General features: G+C 28.1%; 1 protein-coding gene across 6 annotated transcripts in view; it reads left to right on the top strand.

Moving 5' to 3' along the window:
* Nucleotides 1–699: 699 nt before the first annotated feature.
* The window catches only part of LOC107444895 (cell adhesion molecule Dscam1), a 143955-nt gene continuing 125661 nt past the window's right edge, over nt 700–18993 (top strand). The window contains exons 1-3 of one of the 6 annotated variants that reach the window (XM_071178220.1): nt 7638–7705; nt 12134–12262; nt 13237–13527. In XM_071178220.1, coding sequence (XP_071034321.1) covers nt 12211–12262; nt 13237–13527 — 343 coding nt within the window. In that variant the 5' untranslated portion in view covers nt 7638–7705; nt 12134–12210. Of the gene's footprint in view, nt 941–7592; nt 7834–12133; nt 12263–13236; nt 13528–15931; nt 16175–17190; nt 17482–18718; nt 18957–18993 lie in introns of those variants that run through there. The other 5 variants (XM_071178215.1, XM_071178222.1, XM_071178216.1 and 2 more) reach the window with 5 other exon arrangements.

Below are 18993 nucleotides of genomic sequence, written 5' to 3'. Positions count from 1 at the left end.
TATAAATATAAAATAAATTTGATAATTTCAAAAATAATATGTTTGAATTTGTTTGCTAGTTCAAATTTATTTAGGTTGTAGTAATTGGTAAAAAAAGTGTATACTAACATTAAATTTCACTTAAAAATAATTATTTCATGTTTATTAAAATAAATTTAGTTAAAAATATTCAAAAATAATTTAAATTTTTAATTATCTAGCTTGTATATAAGGTTACTTTTTTCATTAAAGGGTTGTTTACTTTAAGCGTTGTTAGGTTTTTATAGGAAGGGTTTATTTCGAGACATTGATAAACTATTTGTTCTACGATTTCATGTCGAAAAGGAAAGAAATAAGAAATGTCTTTTCTTATCAATATCTGTTTATGAAATTGAACAAAATCTTCTCAGTGACGAAAGAACATTAATCTTAAAACAAGAAACTAATAAATTCAATATTAAAAATTTGCAAACGCCATTTTAATGATATTTTCTCGCCATTAGGACTAATAGGTGTTATACGCATTCTCTAAGCTATTAATGCAATGGTATAAGCATTTTACATATTAATATATTAAATTCAGTTACTTAATAATCTTATCTCCCTATATTTACTTAACATTAGACGTTTTACTTAATACTCTTTTGTATGAACCTTTATGTAATTGTAGGTGCCCGACCACCAATTGTGAAAGCTTTTCAGTTCACGGGCGAGATTCGTTTTGGGTTTCGTGCGATGGTTATGTGTGCCGTCGTCAACGGAGATTCACCCTTCCAGTTTCAGTGGTTCAAAGATGGAACTCAACTTCAAGAGAATGACAAAATTGCCATAAAAACGAATGATGAGTTCTCTTCTTTTCTCACCATAAAAAATTTGGATTCTCTCAGCAACGGTAACTACACTTGTAGAGTGTCTAACGCTGCAGGTTTCGATGAAAAGTCAGACATGCTCCAGATCAAAGGTACATATTTATAATCCCTTTAAATTTGGAAACTATTTCCCAACATCATTGAGATTTTGTTTACATTTCTCGTGTACTTTGTATTTTCAATAAAATAAGTAGTATTATTCTGTTTACCTTCGAATCTTTTGTACGTGTTAGAATAGAATTAGTCGAATTTAAGTGATGATCAGTACATACATATTCAAATACTATATTATGACTTATATTTCGTATGCGTGAACATAAGTGCTGTAGATTTTACACGCTCATGACAACAAATCTGTAGAAATACTTTCTTCTGTCACTTATTTTTTATTGCTGGGTGTATCTGATTTTAAATTTATGCGTTGGAGATAATATACTGATTGAAATCCTATTTCATGTATTTGGTATGCGAAAACAGTTTTGTCCCAAGAATATTATGATTTTGTTTAGTTTTTTTCTGTTCTTTAAATAAGAATTCTAGAAATCTTTGCATGTGTGCAAATGAATATAAGCATTGATGATAACATTCCTTACTCTTTTGTATGTGTAAGTATACATGCCGTTGAACCATTGATAGTATTTGAATCCAGTCATGTGACATAGTTTTTCAATATATGACTAAAAGTGCTGCCGATTTTATATGTTGATAATATGATATTTAATAGATGCTGTAATACAGTGCTCCCCAACCTTTTTATCCCGGCTCACCGATCATCGTTTGATAATTTTACCATGGTCCGCTGAGAAGGGGAGAGGGTCGTTGATTGTTTATATTTTGTATTCCAACATGCATTGTATTTCCAACATGCATAATTAAAAATACAATTAAATACGCAGTATTGTTTAGCCTTTATCTGACGTTCCTCAGCTCCTTGGACCGAGCGTTAAAATTCACTGCTGTCATATTTGTCATATGAATGCAAATGCAATATAGTATTAAATAAATTCATTTGCATTCACTTCATCGATGTTATGAAAACTGTTTCTGGAACTAATGTAAAATTAAAAGCAAAAAGTAAATGAAACAATAAACTAATAAAATAAAATAAATTAATGCATTTTTGTATTACTGAACCAATTTTGTAATAAATATTTTCATTAAAGAAAAATGCACAGCATTCAAATATCATTATGCTGATTATTTATCTTAGATTTATATTATAGCATCTTATATCATGCATTTACATTGTATCTTATCTTATAAGTGTATTTTATATTAACATATATTTATGTCATTAGTTCTCTTTTGCTTAAATGCACTAAAGTTAAATTTTTTATCACACTTTTGTAATACAGAAAGCCTTATGTTACAGAAAGGCACTTATGTTACAGTAAGGCACTTCTTTTACTAGGCAATTGTGCAGTTAGTTCTATGCAGATTAAAGCATCTTGACAGATGATACAGTGGTGGCTATGTGTTTAGCATATCGTACACCGGCCACTTTTACTGCCCGAAATAGCTCATTCAGAATACCATATATAGAAACACAGCCCTTCACAATGATTGCTTAGTACTTTAACCATTGAACCATTGTGGCTAGCATTATATCATTACATCTAATATGCTTATACGTTCTTTTCTTAGAAATGTAACGCACGTTTTGTTTGACTTAGAGCGAATAAAATTTATGTAAAGTGCAAGTTTTGATAACTATTCGTACAGAAATTGTTTACCATGATTCGCACAAGCCTGAATTGAAATATTTAATTGCAGGAAAAATTAAAGGAGAAAACAAATTTAACTGAAATGTTATAACAGCGATACTTCTGAATTGGTTTCTCGAATTAAAAGAGACTTTTGAACTGAGAACATAAGGCTGTACGCAAATAATTTTTATTTCTTATTGATCCGTATATTTCTAACTTAATAATAGACTGTAATTTCGGAACAATGATTGATAAACAAAAAACAAATATGTGGGCCTTACCACGAAATCTTGTCAAATTAGTTTGATATTAAAAATTTGGATTTTATATTGATGTTATTCCCTTTTATAAATCACAATAGTTTTACTTTGATGCTTCATGCATATAAATATTTTAAATTAGGTGTCTAAAATATTTGTATTAATATATTATCGTTATTATTAAGTCAAATATAATCGCAGTTTGATTTTTTTTTTATAATTAAGTTCGCTGTTTTTTAGTTTTCTTTTCTTTATTTATCTACTACGGATAAACTTATAGTTAGAATTATTTAATTTGCTAATTTTTAGTTTTTATTTTTGATTGTTTCATATTCCGTTTCCACATTAAGTTTTAATATAGAATTTCAGCATCTATTATTAAAATCAGAGCATTTTAGAAATTTATGCAAATAAAAATATTTACTTCATTTCTTTGTATTGTTCGTATTTTTATAGTTCATATGTTAATAGTTCATTTGTTTGTAATGCTCAAACTTTTATTTGGGGAATGATGTTTATAAATATATGTTTAGTATAATAAAAATAGAGAAATTAATGTTATAAATGTTTAGTATAATTTAATCAGTTTTAATCCGCAACCTATATGTATACTGTCTTTAAACTAGCGTATTTAAAAAACATTTTCTCACATGCAAAATGTGTTACAGAAATAATACGTTATGTTAAATGTATCACCAATATTGGAATTACTCGTTTTAAATTCATTATCTGACACTATGTGGCTCTAGTATACCATGAAGCTGCTTGATGCAGTTGGTTAGCTATTTTGTTATTGTTGGTAAATTTACGGTAGCTCTGTGTATGAGTATAATTCTTAAAGTTATGTTGTTAAGTACAGACTTTATTGCTTATTTAGAATAATCATACAAACTGTGTCTCTAGCCAAGCATCTTTATTTCATTCTCTCTGCAGACGCTTTTTAATTGTGTGAAATGATTTGTTTATCACTTTCCTTGTAAGCAACGTTCTTCTTGTGAACGGTAAGTTTCAACTTAAATTTTTAACTATTTAAGAATTTTCATAAATGTACTTTTAAAACAAAACATTTTAAGTTGTAAATGTGCTTCCCTTGCAAATTTAACACCATTTTTCCTTAAAATTTGCAATTTTTTCTTGTTGTTGATGATATAATAAATATTGATGCTCTGAGAGTGAAGAACACCATTTATGAATATTTTTCCTATTCCTCTTAAACCAAATATTTTATACTAACTTCTGTTTTACTTAAGTTTGAATGAATAATACCCCAAACTCTCAAGAATTTATTTTATATATAAAATAAAAGAAGATTTTTCTTTTTTTTTTAAATCATGCATTTATATTTGCTAGCTAACTTAAATTCATTCAGGTAATAGTAGTTGGTGAAAAAGAGGGAACTAATTTTTAATTTCAATTGAAATTAGTTATTTCCTAAATATTAAAATAGTTTTCCTGAAAGGAATGCAGATAAATTTTAAATTAATAAGATTGTCTAAAGGGTTCCTTTTTTTCATTTAAAGGATTTTTTTCTCAAAGCGTTTTTGTGTTTTGAATCGTAAGGGCAAGCAGAAATTGAACATTGGATTAAACATTCAAAACATTGCTACTTGCTCCATGATTTCATTTATAAGAAGAAAAAATAGAACATTTAACATCAAAACGATAAACTAAGCAATTCTTAGTATTATAACTTTGCAAACACAATTTTTTTTTCAATTTATATTTTTCTAATGGTTTAACAGTGTCTCGCTATTAGGACTTCAATTATTAGGTTTTATTCCTATACTCTAATTTATTAACATAATGTAGGTGTATATGAATCTTATTTATTGGTTTATCAATTTTATTTTATTAAAAAATCGTACATTTATTTGTTTACTAAATGCAAGACATTTACGATATACACTCTTTTACATGACGTTCATGAATGCGTAGGTGCCAGACCACCGATTGTGAAACCTTTTCAATTCACCGGTGAGATTCGTTCTGGCTTCCGTGCGATGGTTATGTGTGCCGTCATCACCGGAGATTCGCCCTTCCAGTTTCAGTGGTTCAAAGATGGTACTCAACTTCACGAGAATGCAAAATTGCCATAAAAACACCTGATGAGTTCTCTTCTATTCTCACCATAAAAAGCTTGGATTCTCTCAGCAACGGTAACTACACTTGTAGAGTGTCAAACGCTGCAGGTTTCGATGAAAAATCGGACGTTCTCCAGATGAAAGGTACATATTTGCAAACCCTTTAATTTTGGAAAATATTTCTCAACATCATGGAGTTTTTGCTTACATTTTCTTTGTACTTGTCTAACTTTTTTCGTATTTTTTTTATGAAATAAGTAGGTTTGTTTCGGCTTACAATTTTACTTTAAAATCTTTAAAATGAAAAAAGTCAAATTTAAGTGATGATCGTAACATATATATTCGTAAACTCTCTTATGACATATATTTTATATGCGTGAGCACTGTTGTTATGCAACTGTCACGCTGATGATTTTATCGATAGAAATACTTTCTTATGTCACGTATTTTGTGTGCGACAACAACTATTTTTCCCAAGAGTACTAGTTACTTTTTTTCTGTTCTTCAAATTGAAATGCTACTAATCTTTGTGTGCGTGTGTATGCAAATGAATATAAGCATTGATGATAACATATGTATTTCTTACTCTTTTGTATGTGTAAGTTTAAATGTAAGTTGAACCGTTGATAGTATATGAATCCAGTGATGTGAATCAGATTTTATATATATGAGTATAGGTGTTACCAATTTTATATGTTGATGATATATTTATTTAATGCTGTAATACAGTAATCCCCGACCTTCGTATCGCCGCTCACCGGTCATAGTTTGATAATTTTATCATAACTCGCCGAGAAATGGAGAAGGTCCTTGATGGCTTACATTTTAAATTTAATTTCATTTAAACATGCCTTCAAAATGAAATACTAATACATTCGCAGTATTGGTGATATTCCTCAGCTCCACGGAACGTGAGTTGGAGACCACTGCTGATAAATATGTCATTTGTATGCAAAAGCAAATTCACTCGCATTCACTTTATTGTGATGTGATGAAAACTATTTTTGGAAATAATGTTAGTTTCAAAGCAAAAAATAAGTAAAATAATACTAAATCAATTATAAATAAAGTAAATTAATGCATTTTAGTATTATTGGACAGTCTTTGCAATCAATATTTTTATTAAAAAATAATTCATTGCATTGAAAAATCACTAAACAGCTTACATGTCTTAGATTTCCATTATAGCAACTTATATCATGCATTTACATTATAATATGTTATCTAATAAGTTTACTCTATATTAACATACATTTACGTCATAACCTCTCCTTTTATAAAATGTTCTGAAATTCTTTGTTGCATTTTTTTATTATATTTTTGTGCTATATCCTGCATTATATTATAGAAAAACACTTCCTCAACCAGAGGGGTTTAACATATCGTGAACCGGCCTCTTTTCCTTTAGAGTAAGTCTATTCTGAATATCAGGGATAAAACCACAGTCCTTCACAAGGATGGCTCAATGCCTTAACCTCTAAACCGTTGTGGTTTACATTATATCACACGTTTGCATTATATCTTATATGCGCATACCTTCCTATCTTGAAAATGTAACGCACGTTTTGTTTGACTTAGAATGAATAAAAATGAATTTTAGTGCAAGTTTTGATATGTATTCGTTTAGAAAAATTATTAACTTAGATAACAGTTCCAACCCTTCTTCAGAAGTTGTTTACCATGATTCGAACAAGCCAGAATTAAAATATTGAATCACAGAAAAAATTGAAACCGAAGACAAATTTAACTGAAATGTTATGCCAGAAAAACTTCTGAATTGGTTTTTCAAATTTTAGTTTAAAGATACGTTTGAACTTAACACATAAAGTTGTACGTAAATAGTTATTACTTCTTATTAATTCGTATTTTTATCCTAATAATATAGTCAATAATTTCGGGACTTTAATTAATAAACAAGAAACAAATATGTGGGTCATACCACGAAGTCTTGTCAAAATACTCTGATAAAAACAATTTTGGATTTTATACTGATGTTATTCTCGTTTATGTTATCACAATATCTCGTTTATCACAATGGTTTTATTTTGATGCTTCATATATATAAACATTTTTAATTAGAAGTATAAATTTTTTGTAATAATATATTATCATTATTAGAAAGTCAAATTAAATCGCATTTCGATTTTTCTTTATAATTATGTTCGCTGCTTTTTAGTTTCGTTTTTTTTTATTTATCTACTTTCCATAAACTTGTAGTTAAATTTATTTAATTTACTAATCCTCTTGTATTTGTTTCGCATTTCGTTTTACAAGTTTTAATATTCAGTTTCAGCATCTATTATTAAAATTATGTGTATTTAAAAAATTCTTATAAATAAAAATAATTGCTTCATATGTCTGTAATGTCCGTATGTTTATAGTTAATATGTTAATAATTCATAAGTTTGTAATGTTTAAACATTTATTTAAACATTAATAATAATCGTGTGGGTCTGTATGAATGTAATCACCGTCTTGTTTATAAGTTTTTAGTGCAATTTAAACAGTTCTAATCGGCTACTTATATGTATACTGTCATTAAACTAGCGTATTTAAAATACATTTTGTAGCTTACAAAACATGTAAAACAAATTTAATGCACATAATACGTTATATTAAATGTATCATCAATATTGGAATTAAACGTTTTCAGTTTATTCTCTGACACTATGTGGCGCTAGTATACCATGAAGCTGCTTGATGCTGTTGGTTAGCTATTTTGTTATTGTTGGTAAATTCACGGTAGCTCTGCGTATGAGTATAATTCTTAAAGTTATGCTGTTAAGTACAGACTTCGTTTCTTATTTAGAGTAATCATACAAACTGTATCTCTAGGCAATCATCTTAATTTCATTCTCTCTGCAGACGCTTTGTATTTGTGTTGAAATGATCTGTTTACCACTTTCAATCCTTGTTAGCTGCGTTCTTCTTGTTAACGGTAAGTTTCAACTTAAATTAATAACTGTTTAGGAGTTTTCATAAATGTACTCCCGAAAAAAAAACATTTTAAGTTCTAAATATTGTTCTCTTGCAATGAGATTACATGTTTTTAGCATCATTTTTTCTTAAAACTTGCATTTTTTTTCCTTGTGGCTTATGGTGTGGTTAATATTGATTCTCTAACAAGGAGAAGCATAAAATATGGATTATTTTTTCTAATCCTTAACAATCTGTTGTGCTAATTTGTATTTTACGTAAGTTTAAATAAATAATACAGCCACAAAATTCTTTAATTCATTTTATATATAAAATAAAAGTGATATTTTCGAAAATCATATATTTTAATTTGCCTGTTAGTCTAAATTTATTTATTTAATAGTAATTGGTAAGACAATTATGTACCAATATTAAATTTCAAATAACAATAATTGCTTCATATTTATCAGAATATATTTAGTTAAAAATATTCAATAATAATTTTAATTTTAAATTATCTAGCTTCTGTACTTTTTTCTTTTAAAGAATTTTTTACTCAAAGCGTTGTTAAGTTTTTTATAGAAGGGTTTATTTCGAGATATTGGCTACTTGTTCGATAATTTCATTTCGAAAGGGAAAAAATAAGTTGTAATTTCATTTGTTATCAATTTCTGCCGAAGAATTGTGCAAAATTTTCTCACTGACGAAGGAACATTTATCTTAAAATGAGAAACCAATAAATTCACAACATTAAAAATTAGCAAACGCCATGTTATTTATTTATTTATTTTCAATCCATCTTCTTAACAGTTTAACATTGTCTTGCCATGAGGTCTTCAATTAATAGATTTTATACGTATTTTCTATGTTATTAATGGAATGCAGGTGTATATATATTTTATATATTAATTTAATAATTTTATATATTAATTTAATAATTTTATTTATTTCAAAAGCTAACTTACTTATATTTACTCAATATGAAACATTACATTTTAGACTTTTTTGTACGAACCTTCATGTAATTGTAGGTGCCAGACCACCGATTGTGAAACCTTTTCAGTTCACAGGAAAGATTCGTTCTGGGTTCCGTACGATGGTTATGTGTGCAGTCGTAGACGGTGATTCGCCCTTCCAGTTTCAGTGGTTCAAAGATGGAACTCAACTTCAAGAGAATGATAAAATTACCATGACAAAAACGCCTGATGAGTTCTCATCTATTCTCACCATAAAAAGCTTAAATTCTCTCAGCAACGGTAACTACACTTGTAGGGTATCTAACGCTGCAGGTTTCGATGAAAAGTCAGACATTCTCCAGATGAAAGGTACATATTTGCAAACCCTTTAATTTTGAAAAGTATTTCCCAATATCATTGAGGTTTTATTTACATTTCTCTTGTACTTATGTACATTCTTTTTAATATATCTCTTTTATATAAGTAGTATTATTCAGCTTACGTTCGAATATTTTGTATGCGTTGGACAAGAATCAGTCGAATTTAAGTGATGATCATAACATACATATTCCAACACTCTCTTATAACTCATATTATGTTTGCGTAAGCATAAATGCAATAGAATTCCAACGCTGATGATAACAAATCAATAGAAATACTTTCTTATGTGACTTATTTTGTATTGCTGAATATATTTGATTATAAATTTATGCGTTGGAGATAATATATCGATTGAAATCCTAACTTATGTAATTGGTATGCAACCACAGTTTTGTCTAAGAGTATTAAGATTTTGTTAATTTTTTTTTCTGTTTATTAAATACTGATTCCATAAATCTTTGATGCTTACAAGTAAACATAGGCATTGATGATAACATTCCTTACTCTTTTGTATGTGTGAGTATAAGTGCAAGTTGAACCGTTGATAGTATTTGAATCCCGGCATGTGACACAGATTGTATATATATGAGTATAAGTGCTGCCTATTTTGTACGTTGATGATATATATATTTAACGATGTAATACATTACTCTCCTACCTTGTTATCGTCGCACACCGCTCATCGTTTGATAATTTCATCGTGGCCCGCTAAGAAAGGGAGAGGGACGTTGGTTGCTTATATTTCAGATTATTTTGATTTAATAATTTTAATTTCATTGTATTTCCTGCATGCCTTCAAAATATAATACTATTACATGCGCAGTATTAGCGAGCCTTTAGGTGATGTTCTAACAACAAACACAACAAAAAATGATTAGTTACTGTAAAACATTTCAATGTAAACGTGTGGTTTTGATTGCACATTAAAATGTGCTTAATGATAATTATGGTTGAAAATGTATTCTTTTGCAAGCGTTCAATGAACTGATGCGTTTTCGTATTACCTAACCATCTTTGAAATAAAAATTTCTATTAAAAAATAATGCACTGCGTTTTAAAATAACTATACTGCTTATATATCTTATATTTACATAGAATATCTTATATGATATATTTACATAGAATATCTTATATGATATATTTACATTGTATCATATCTTATAATTGTACTTCATCTTCATATTAACACATATTTACGTCATTGGCTCTCGTTTCATAAAATGTATTAAATTAAATTTTTTTTATCATATCTTAGAATTATATCTAGCATTATATTACTGTAAAGCGGTTCCTTAACCACGGGAGTGAGGTTCATGGAGTTTAACGCCCCTTGACAGCCTCTTTTACTATCTGAACAAGCACATTCAGATCCCCATGGATAGATCCCCAGATCTTCATAAATATGACTCAGTGCTTTAACCACTGGACATTGTGGCTACCATTATGTCATACTTTTGCATTATATCTTAAATGTTCATGCGTTTTTACCATAGAAGTGTAATGCACGTTTTGTTTGATTTAGAATGAATAAAAGTTACATAAAGTACAAGTTTTGATAACTATTCCTTTTTAGAAAAAGTACTAATTTAGATAAAGGATCCATTCTTTCTGAAGAAGTTGTCTTCCATGATTCGCACAAGCCTCAATTAGCATATATAATTCCAAAAAATTTTAAAGTATAAGACAAATTTAACTGTAATGTTATACAAGCTATACTTCTGAATTGGTTTTTCGAATTTTAGTTAAAAGATACGTTTGAACTAAAAGTATATACGCAAATAATAATTATTTCTTACTGATAAGTATATTTTTATCTTAGGAATATCGACAACAATATCGGGACTATGATTTAAAAACAAGTGAGCCATACTACGATATCTTATCAAATTAATTTGATATAAAAAGTTTGGATTTAATATTGATGTTATTCCCTTTTATAAATCACAATTGTTTTACTTTAATGTTCCATGCTTGTAAAACTTTTAAATTCGACGTCTATAATGTTTGTAATGATATATTATCGTTATTATGAAGTCAAATATAATCGCAGTTCGATTTTTTTTATGACTGTTGTCGCGGACTTTTATTTTCGTTTTTTTTTACTTAGCTACTAATGATAAACTGTAGTTAAATTTATTAATTTTACAAGTTTTTTTTATATTTGACTGTTTTACACTCTGTTTTGTATGATCTAATACTCAGTTTCAGCATCTATTATTAAAATTAGGTGTATTTTAGAAATTTATACAAATAAAAATTTACTTCTTATGTTTGTAATATTCATATGCTTATAGTTCATATGTTAATAGTTCATATGTTTGTTATGTTAAAACTTTTATTTTGAAAAATTAAAATTATGTGGATCTGGAAAAGAATTATCACACGTTGCTTATAAATTAATTTATTTAATTTACTAATTCTGTTATATCTGGTTGTTTCATATTCCGTTTTACAAGCCCCAATATTCAGTTTTAGCATGTATTATTTGAATAAGGCTTATTTCAACAATATCGCATTAGAAATTTATGCAAATAAAAATATTTATTTCATATGTTTTTATTGTTTGTATGTTTATAGTTCATATGTTTATAATGTTTAAGCTTTTATTTCAGAAATGATAATCGTGAAGGTTTGGAAAAAATAATCACACCTTGTTTATAAATTTTTAGCACTATTTAATCAGTTTTAATCCTGTACTTTATATGCACACTGTCAACAAACTAGCCTATTTAAATACCCTTTCGCTCTTGCAAAATGTGTAAAATAAATTTGATGCAAATAATACGTTAAATTAAATGAATGGCCATTATTGGAATCAATCGTTTTAAATTTATTATCTGACACTATGTGGCGCTAGTATACCATGAAGCTGCTTGATACTGTTGGTTAGCTATTGTGTTATTGTTGGTGAATTCACGGTAGCTCAGTCTATGAGTATGATTCTTACACTTATGTCGTTAAGTACAGACTTTGTTGCTTATTTAGAGTAATCATACGAACTGTGTGTCAAGCCAAGCATCTTTATAGCATTCTTCTCTGCTGACGTTTTGTAATTGTGTGAAATGATCTGTTTACCACTTTCAATCCTTGTTAGCGGCGTTCTTCTTGTTAACGGTAAGTTTCAATTTAAATTAATAACTATATTTAAGAGTTATCACAAATGTACTACCGAAACAAAACATTTTAAGTTCTAAATGTTGCTTCCTTGCAAAGAAATGACAAGTTTTTAAAGCCATTTTTTCTTAAAATTTGATGATACGATTAATATTGATGCTCTAACACTAACATTGCATATTGGTTTTTTTTTTCTAATCCTTAAGAATCAAATTGTTTATAATAAATTATACTTTACATAAATTTAAATAAATAATTCAGTTTCAAAATTCCATAAAAATATATTTTATACATAAAGTAAGCGTGATATTTTTGAAAGTAATACATTTGAATTTGCTGATTAGTTAAAATTTATTTAGGTTATTAGTTCGTGATAAAAAGTGTATTCTAATATTAAATTTCTCATAAAAATGATTATTTCAGATATCTTAAAATAGATTTATTTAAAAATCAAATTTTAAATTATTTATCTTGTTTTTTTAATTTAAAGAATTTTTTTACTTAAGCGTTGTTAGGATTTTATAGGAATGGTTTATTTCGAGACATTAATAAGCTTTTTGCTCGACAATTTCATGTCGAAAGGGAAAATTTCTTTTGTTATCAATTACTGCCTATGAAATTGCACAAAAACTACTCAATAACGAAGGAACATTTATCTTAAAATAAGAAACTAATAAAATCACAAAATTAAAAATTTGCAAACGCCATTTTATTTTAAATTTGTATTATTTTTTCATTCTAAGTTCCTAACAGTTCAGCATTGTCCAACCAATAGGACTTCAATTATTAGGTTTTATTCCTATTCTCTAAGTTATTAAAGGAATGCAAGTGGATATGTATCTTACTTATTTGCTTATTTTATTTAACAAGCTTGTATTATTTAATGCATTTACTTACTTGTTTACTACTTGTAATTACTTAATGTAAGACACTACATTTTATACTCTTTAAATTTAAATTTCATGTAATTGTAGGTGCCAGACCACCAATTGTGAATCCTTTTCAGTTCACGGGAGAGATTCGTTTTGGGTTCCGTGCGATGGTTATGTGTGCCGTCATCACCGGAGATTCGCCCTTCCAGTTTCAGTGGTTCAAAGATGGTTCTCAACTTCAAGAGAATGACAAAATTGCCATAAAAACACCTGATGAGTTCTCTTCTATTCTCACCATAAAAAGCTTGGATTCTCTCAGCAACGGTAACTACACTTGTAAAGTGTCAAACGCTGCAGGTTTCGATGAAAAGTCAGACATTCTCCAGATGAAAGGTACATATTTACAATACCCTGAATTTCTGAAAGCATTGCCCAACATCATTGAGACTATATTTACGTTTCCTTAGTACTTACGTACATTCATTTTCATTTTTTTTTATAAAATAAGCAGTATTAGTCAGCTTACTTTCAAATGAGTCAAATTTAAGTGATGATCATAACATACATATTCGAAAACCATCTTATGACTTATATTTGTATGCGTGAACATGCTTGCTGTAGAGTTTACACGCTGATAATCTGCATAAATATTTTCTTGTGACGCTAATTTTCTATTGCTGAATATATTTGATTTTAAATTTATACGTGAACATACCGATTGAAATCTTCTCTTATGTATTTGGTATGAGACTACAGTTTCGTCCCAAGAATATTAATATTTTGTTTATTTTTATATTGTATTTTTTAAAATTGAAATTTCATAAATCTTTGCATGCGTATGAGGGCAAATGAATATAAGCATCGATGATAACATATGTATTTCTTACTTTTTTGTATGTGTAAGTATATATGCAGTTGAACCGTAGATAGTATTTGAATCCAGTCATGTGACCTAGATTTTCTATATATGACGAAACGTGCTGTTGATTTCATTTGATGATAATATGATATTTAATAGATGCTGTAATACAGTGCTCCCCAACCTTTTTATCGTCGATCACCAGTCATCGTTTGATAATTTTACCATGGTCCGCTGAGAATGGGAGAGGGTCGCTGATTGTTTATATTTCAGACTGTTTTGATTTAATGATTTTTTATTCCTTGTATTTCCAACATGCCTTAATAAAATACAATAACATGCGCACTATTGGTGCGCTTTTAGGTAACTTTCCACAGCTCCACAAACCAAGTGTTAAAGTTCACTGCTGTAATATTTGTCATTTGAATGCAAGATCAGTGAAAGATAAGTTTACTGTCATTCACTTCACGGGTGTTATTAAAACTGTTTCAGGAACTGATGTAAGACTGAAAGCAAAAAGTAAGAGAAACAATAACTAAATGAATGAAATAAAATAAACTAATGCATTTTCGTATTACTTTGCAATAAATATTATTGCTATAAAATAACGTACCACATTAAAATATTATTATACTGCTTATGTATTTTAGATTTATCTTATAATAATTACTTACTTTACAAGTGAGTTCAGATCCCCATGGATAGAACCCCAGATCTTCATAAATATGACTCAGTGCTTTAACAACTGAACCATTGTGGCTACCGTAATACCATACGTTTTCATTATATCTTATATGCTCATGCATTCTTATCATAGAAGTGTAATGCACCTTTTGTTATATTTAGAATGAATAAAAGATACATAAAGTACAAGTTTTGATAACTAATCGCTTAGAAGGAGTATGAATTCATGTAAAGGTTTTATCCTTTCTTCAGAAGTTGTTTACAATGATTCCCACTAGCCGGAATGAAAATATTTAATTACAAGAAAAGTAGAAGACAAATTTAACTAACAAATTTATACTAATGATACTTCTGAATTGGTTTCTCGAATTTTAGTTGAAAGCTACGTTTGATCTGAAAACATGAAGTCGTACGTAAATAATTATTATTTCTTATTGATCCGTATATTTTCGACCTAATAATAGACAATAATATTGGGACTATAATTGATTAACAAGAAACAAATACAAATACGAGGGCCATACCACGAAATTTTGACAAATTACATTATATAAAAAGTTTGGATTTCATATTAATGTTATTCCCTTTTATAATTCACAATAGTTTTACTTTGATGTTTCATACATATGAACATTTTAAATGAGACGTCTGAAATTTTTGTACTAATATACTATCGTTATTATACAGTCGAATATAATCTCAGTTGATTTTTTTATATGTATAATTGTGTTCACTGATTTTTAGTTCCGATTTTTTCTATTTATCTACTACAGATAAACTTATAGTTAAATTTATTTAACTTACTAATTCTGTTTCATCTGATTGTTTTATATTCCGTTTTACAAGCCCCAATAATCGTTTCAGCATCTATTATTTAAATTAGGCGTATTTCAAAAATATTTAATTAAAAATTTATGCAAATAAAAATATTTATTTCATTTGTTTTTATTGTTCGTATGTTTATGGTTCATATGCTTATAATGTTTAAGCTTTTATTTCAGAAATGATAATCGTGTGGATCTGGAAAAAATAATCACACCTTGTTAATAAATTTTTAGTACAATTTAATCAGTTCTAATCAGGTCTGCACACTGTCATCAAACTAGCCTATTTATAATACACTTTCTCGCGTGCAAAATGTGTAACAGAAATTTGATGCAAATAATACGTTATATTAAATGTATCATCAATATTGGAATTACACGCTTTCATTTTATTCTCTGACACTATGTGGCGCTAGTATACCATGAAGCTGCTTGATGCTGTTGGTTAGCTATTTTGTTATTGTCGGTAAATTCACTGTAGCTCTGCGTATGAGTATAATTCTTAAAGTTATGCTGTTAAGTACAAACTTTATTGCTAATTTAGAGTAATCATACAAACTGTGTCTCTAGCCAAGCATCCATATTTCATTCTCTCTGCTGACGCTTTGTAATTGTGTTGAAATGATCTGTTTACTACTCTCAATCCTTGTTAGCTGCGTTCTTCTTGTTAATGGTAAGTTTCAAATTAAATTAATAACTATATTTATAAGTTACCATAAATGTTTTACCGAAGCAAAACATTTTAAGTAGTAAATGTTGTTCCCTTGCAATGAAATTTAACAACATTATTTTCTTTTAAATTCTAATTTTTTCTTGTTGTTAATGATATGATTAATATTGATGCTATAATACTAAAAAATACTACATATGGATTTATTTTCTAATCCATAGCAATCAAATCGTTCATACTATTTCATATTTAACATAAGTTTGAATTAATAATACAGCTTCAAATTTCCGCGAGAATTTTTTTAATGCATAAAATAAACGTGATATTTTTGAAAATTATACATTTGGTTAGTGTAAATTCCTTTAGGTAATAGTAATTGGTAAGAAAATTGTGAACTAATATTTAATTTCACATAAAAATAATCATTTCATGTACATTAAAATAGATTTATTTAAAAATATTCAAATATAATTCCAATTTTAATTTATTTAGCGTGTGTAAAATGTTACCTTTTTCATTTAACAAATTTTTTACTTAAAGCGTTGTTAGGTTTTTATAGGAAGGGTTTATTTCAAAATATTGATCAGCTACTAGTTCGATAATTTCATTTCGAAAGGGAAAAAATAAGTTGTAATTTCTTTTGTTTTTAATTTCTGCCGATGTAATTGTACAAAATCTCCTCAATAACGAAGTAATATTTATGTTATGTTCCTAATTATGTATGTTCCTAAGAGTTTATCATTGTTTAGCCATTAGGACTTTAATTATTAGATTTTATTCTCTAAGCTATTAATGGAATGCAGGTGGATATATATCTTATTTATTTATTTATTAAATTTATTTTATTTATTAAATTTATTTAATTTATTAAATTTATTTTATTTATTAAATTTATCTTATTTATTAAATTTATTTTACTTATTAGATTTATTTTATTAAAAAAATTAATATTGTTATATTTACTTAATGTAAGACATTACAGTTTATACTCATTTGTATGAACGTTCATGTAATTGTAGGTGCCCGGCCACCAATTGTGAAACCTTTTCAGTTCACGGGAGAGATTCGTTTTGGTTTCCGTGTGATGGTTATGTGTGTCGTCATGAACGGAGATTCGCCCTTTCAGTTTCAGTGGTTCAAAGATGGAACTCAACTTCAAGAGAATGACAAAATTGCCATAAAAACGAATGATGAGTTCTCTTCTTTTCTTACCATAAAAAGTTTGGATTCTCTCAGCAACGGTAACTACACTTGTAGAGTGTCCAACGCTGCAGGTTTCGATGAAAAATCAGACATTCTCCAGATTAAAGGTAAATATTTACAATCCCTTTAATTTTGGAAAGTATTTGCCAACAGCATTGAGTTTTATTTTAACGTTTCCTTCGTACTTATTTACTTTGCTTTGTATTCTTTTATGAAATAAATATTATTGTTTCAGCTTATAATTTTACTTACGAATCTTTTGTACGCGTTATCAGTCAAATTTATAGTGGTGATTATGTTGTTGTTGTTTCTAACACTACTTGCCAATTATCACCAAACCTACTTGGTTTTCTTCAGTAGCAAGATCTATTGCCGAGAAAATGGTTTCAGACGCACACATGTCGCTAATATATGGCGGATTCCAACATCATAGAATCTTTGTTCACATTTATCTTGTACTTATGTACAATCCTTTGTATTACTTATAAAATAAGTAGTATTATTCAGCTAATATTCAAATCTTTTGTATGCGTAAAAATCGAATCAATCGAATTTAAGTGATGATTCCTATTCGAACTTCGAATTATTTGTATGCGTGAGTTTACACACTGATGATACCAATATAGAAATAGTTGATTGCTCAAATTTATATCGTTGATTGCTTATATTTTTATCGTTAATTGCTTATAATTTAGATTGTTTTGTTTCAATAATTTTATCTTCCTTGTATTTCCAACATGTTTTAATAGAATACAATTACGTGTGCTGCATTGGTGCGCCTATATGTGACGTTCCTTAGCTCCACAGACCGAGCGTTAAAGTTCACTGCTGTAATATTTGTCATTTGAATGCAAAAACAATATTGTGAGAGATAAGTTCACTTGCATTTACTTTATTGATGCTATGAAAACTGTTTCTGGAATTTATCTAGGAATCGCTAATTTTAATTTTCGGTAATTTTTATTTATTATTGTTGCTAAACGTATAGTTAAATTTATTTTGGGCAGTAACACAATAAAAATTTATACAAATAAAAATATTTACTTTATATGTTAAGAATATTCAAGCGTTTATATATGAAATGATAATTATGTGGGTCTGAAAAATAATAATGTCATCTTGGTTTTATAAATTTATGTACGGTTTAATCAGTTCTTAGCCGCTAGTTATTTGTATACAATTATTAAACTATTGTATTTAAAATACACTTTATCACGTGCAAGATGCGTAAAACCAATTTGATGCACATAATACGTCATTTTAAATGTATCACCAATATTAAAATTAAGCATTTTCATTTTATTCTCTGACACTATGGGGCGCTAGTATACCATGAAGCTGCTTGATGCTCTTGGTTAGCTATTGTGTTATTGTTGGTAAATTCACGGTAGCTCTGCGTATGAGTTTAATTCTTGAAGTTATGCTGTTAAGTACAGACTTTCTTGCTTATTTAGAGTAATAATACAAACTGTGTTTCTAGCCAATCATCTTTATTTCCTTCTCTCTACAGACGCTTTGTAATTGTGTGAAATGATTTGTTTACTACTCTCAATCCTTGTAAGCTGCGTTCTTCTTGTTAACGGTAAGTTTCAACTTAAATTAATAACTGTTTAGGAGTT

The sequence above is a fragment of the Parasteatoda tepidariorum genome, chromosome 3, assembly GCF_043381705.1.
Source record: "Parasteatoda tepidariorum isolate YZ-2023 chromosome 3, CAS_Ptep_4.0, whole genome shotgun sequence".
NCBI classification, from domain to species: domain Eukaryota; kingdom Metazoa; phylum Arthropoda; class Arachnida; order Araneae; family Theridiidae; genus Parasteatoda; species Parasteatoda tepidariorum.
The sequence above is the reverse complement of the archived record's forward strand: the minus strand, read 5'-3'. Positions and strand labels throughout refer to the sequence as shown.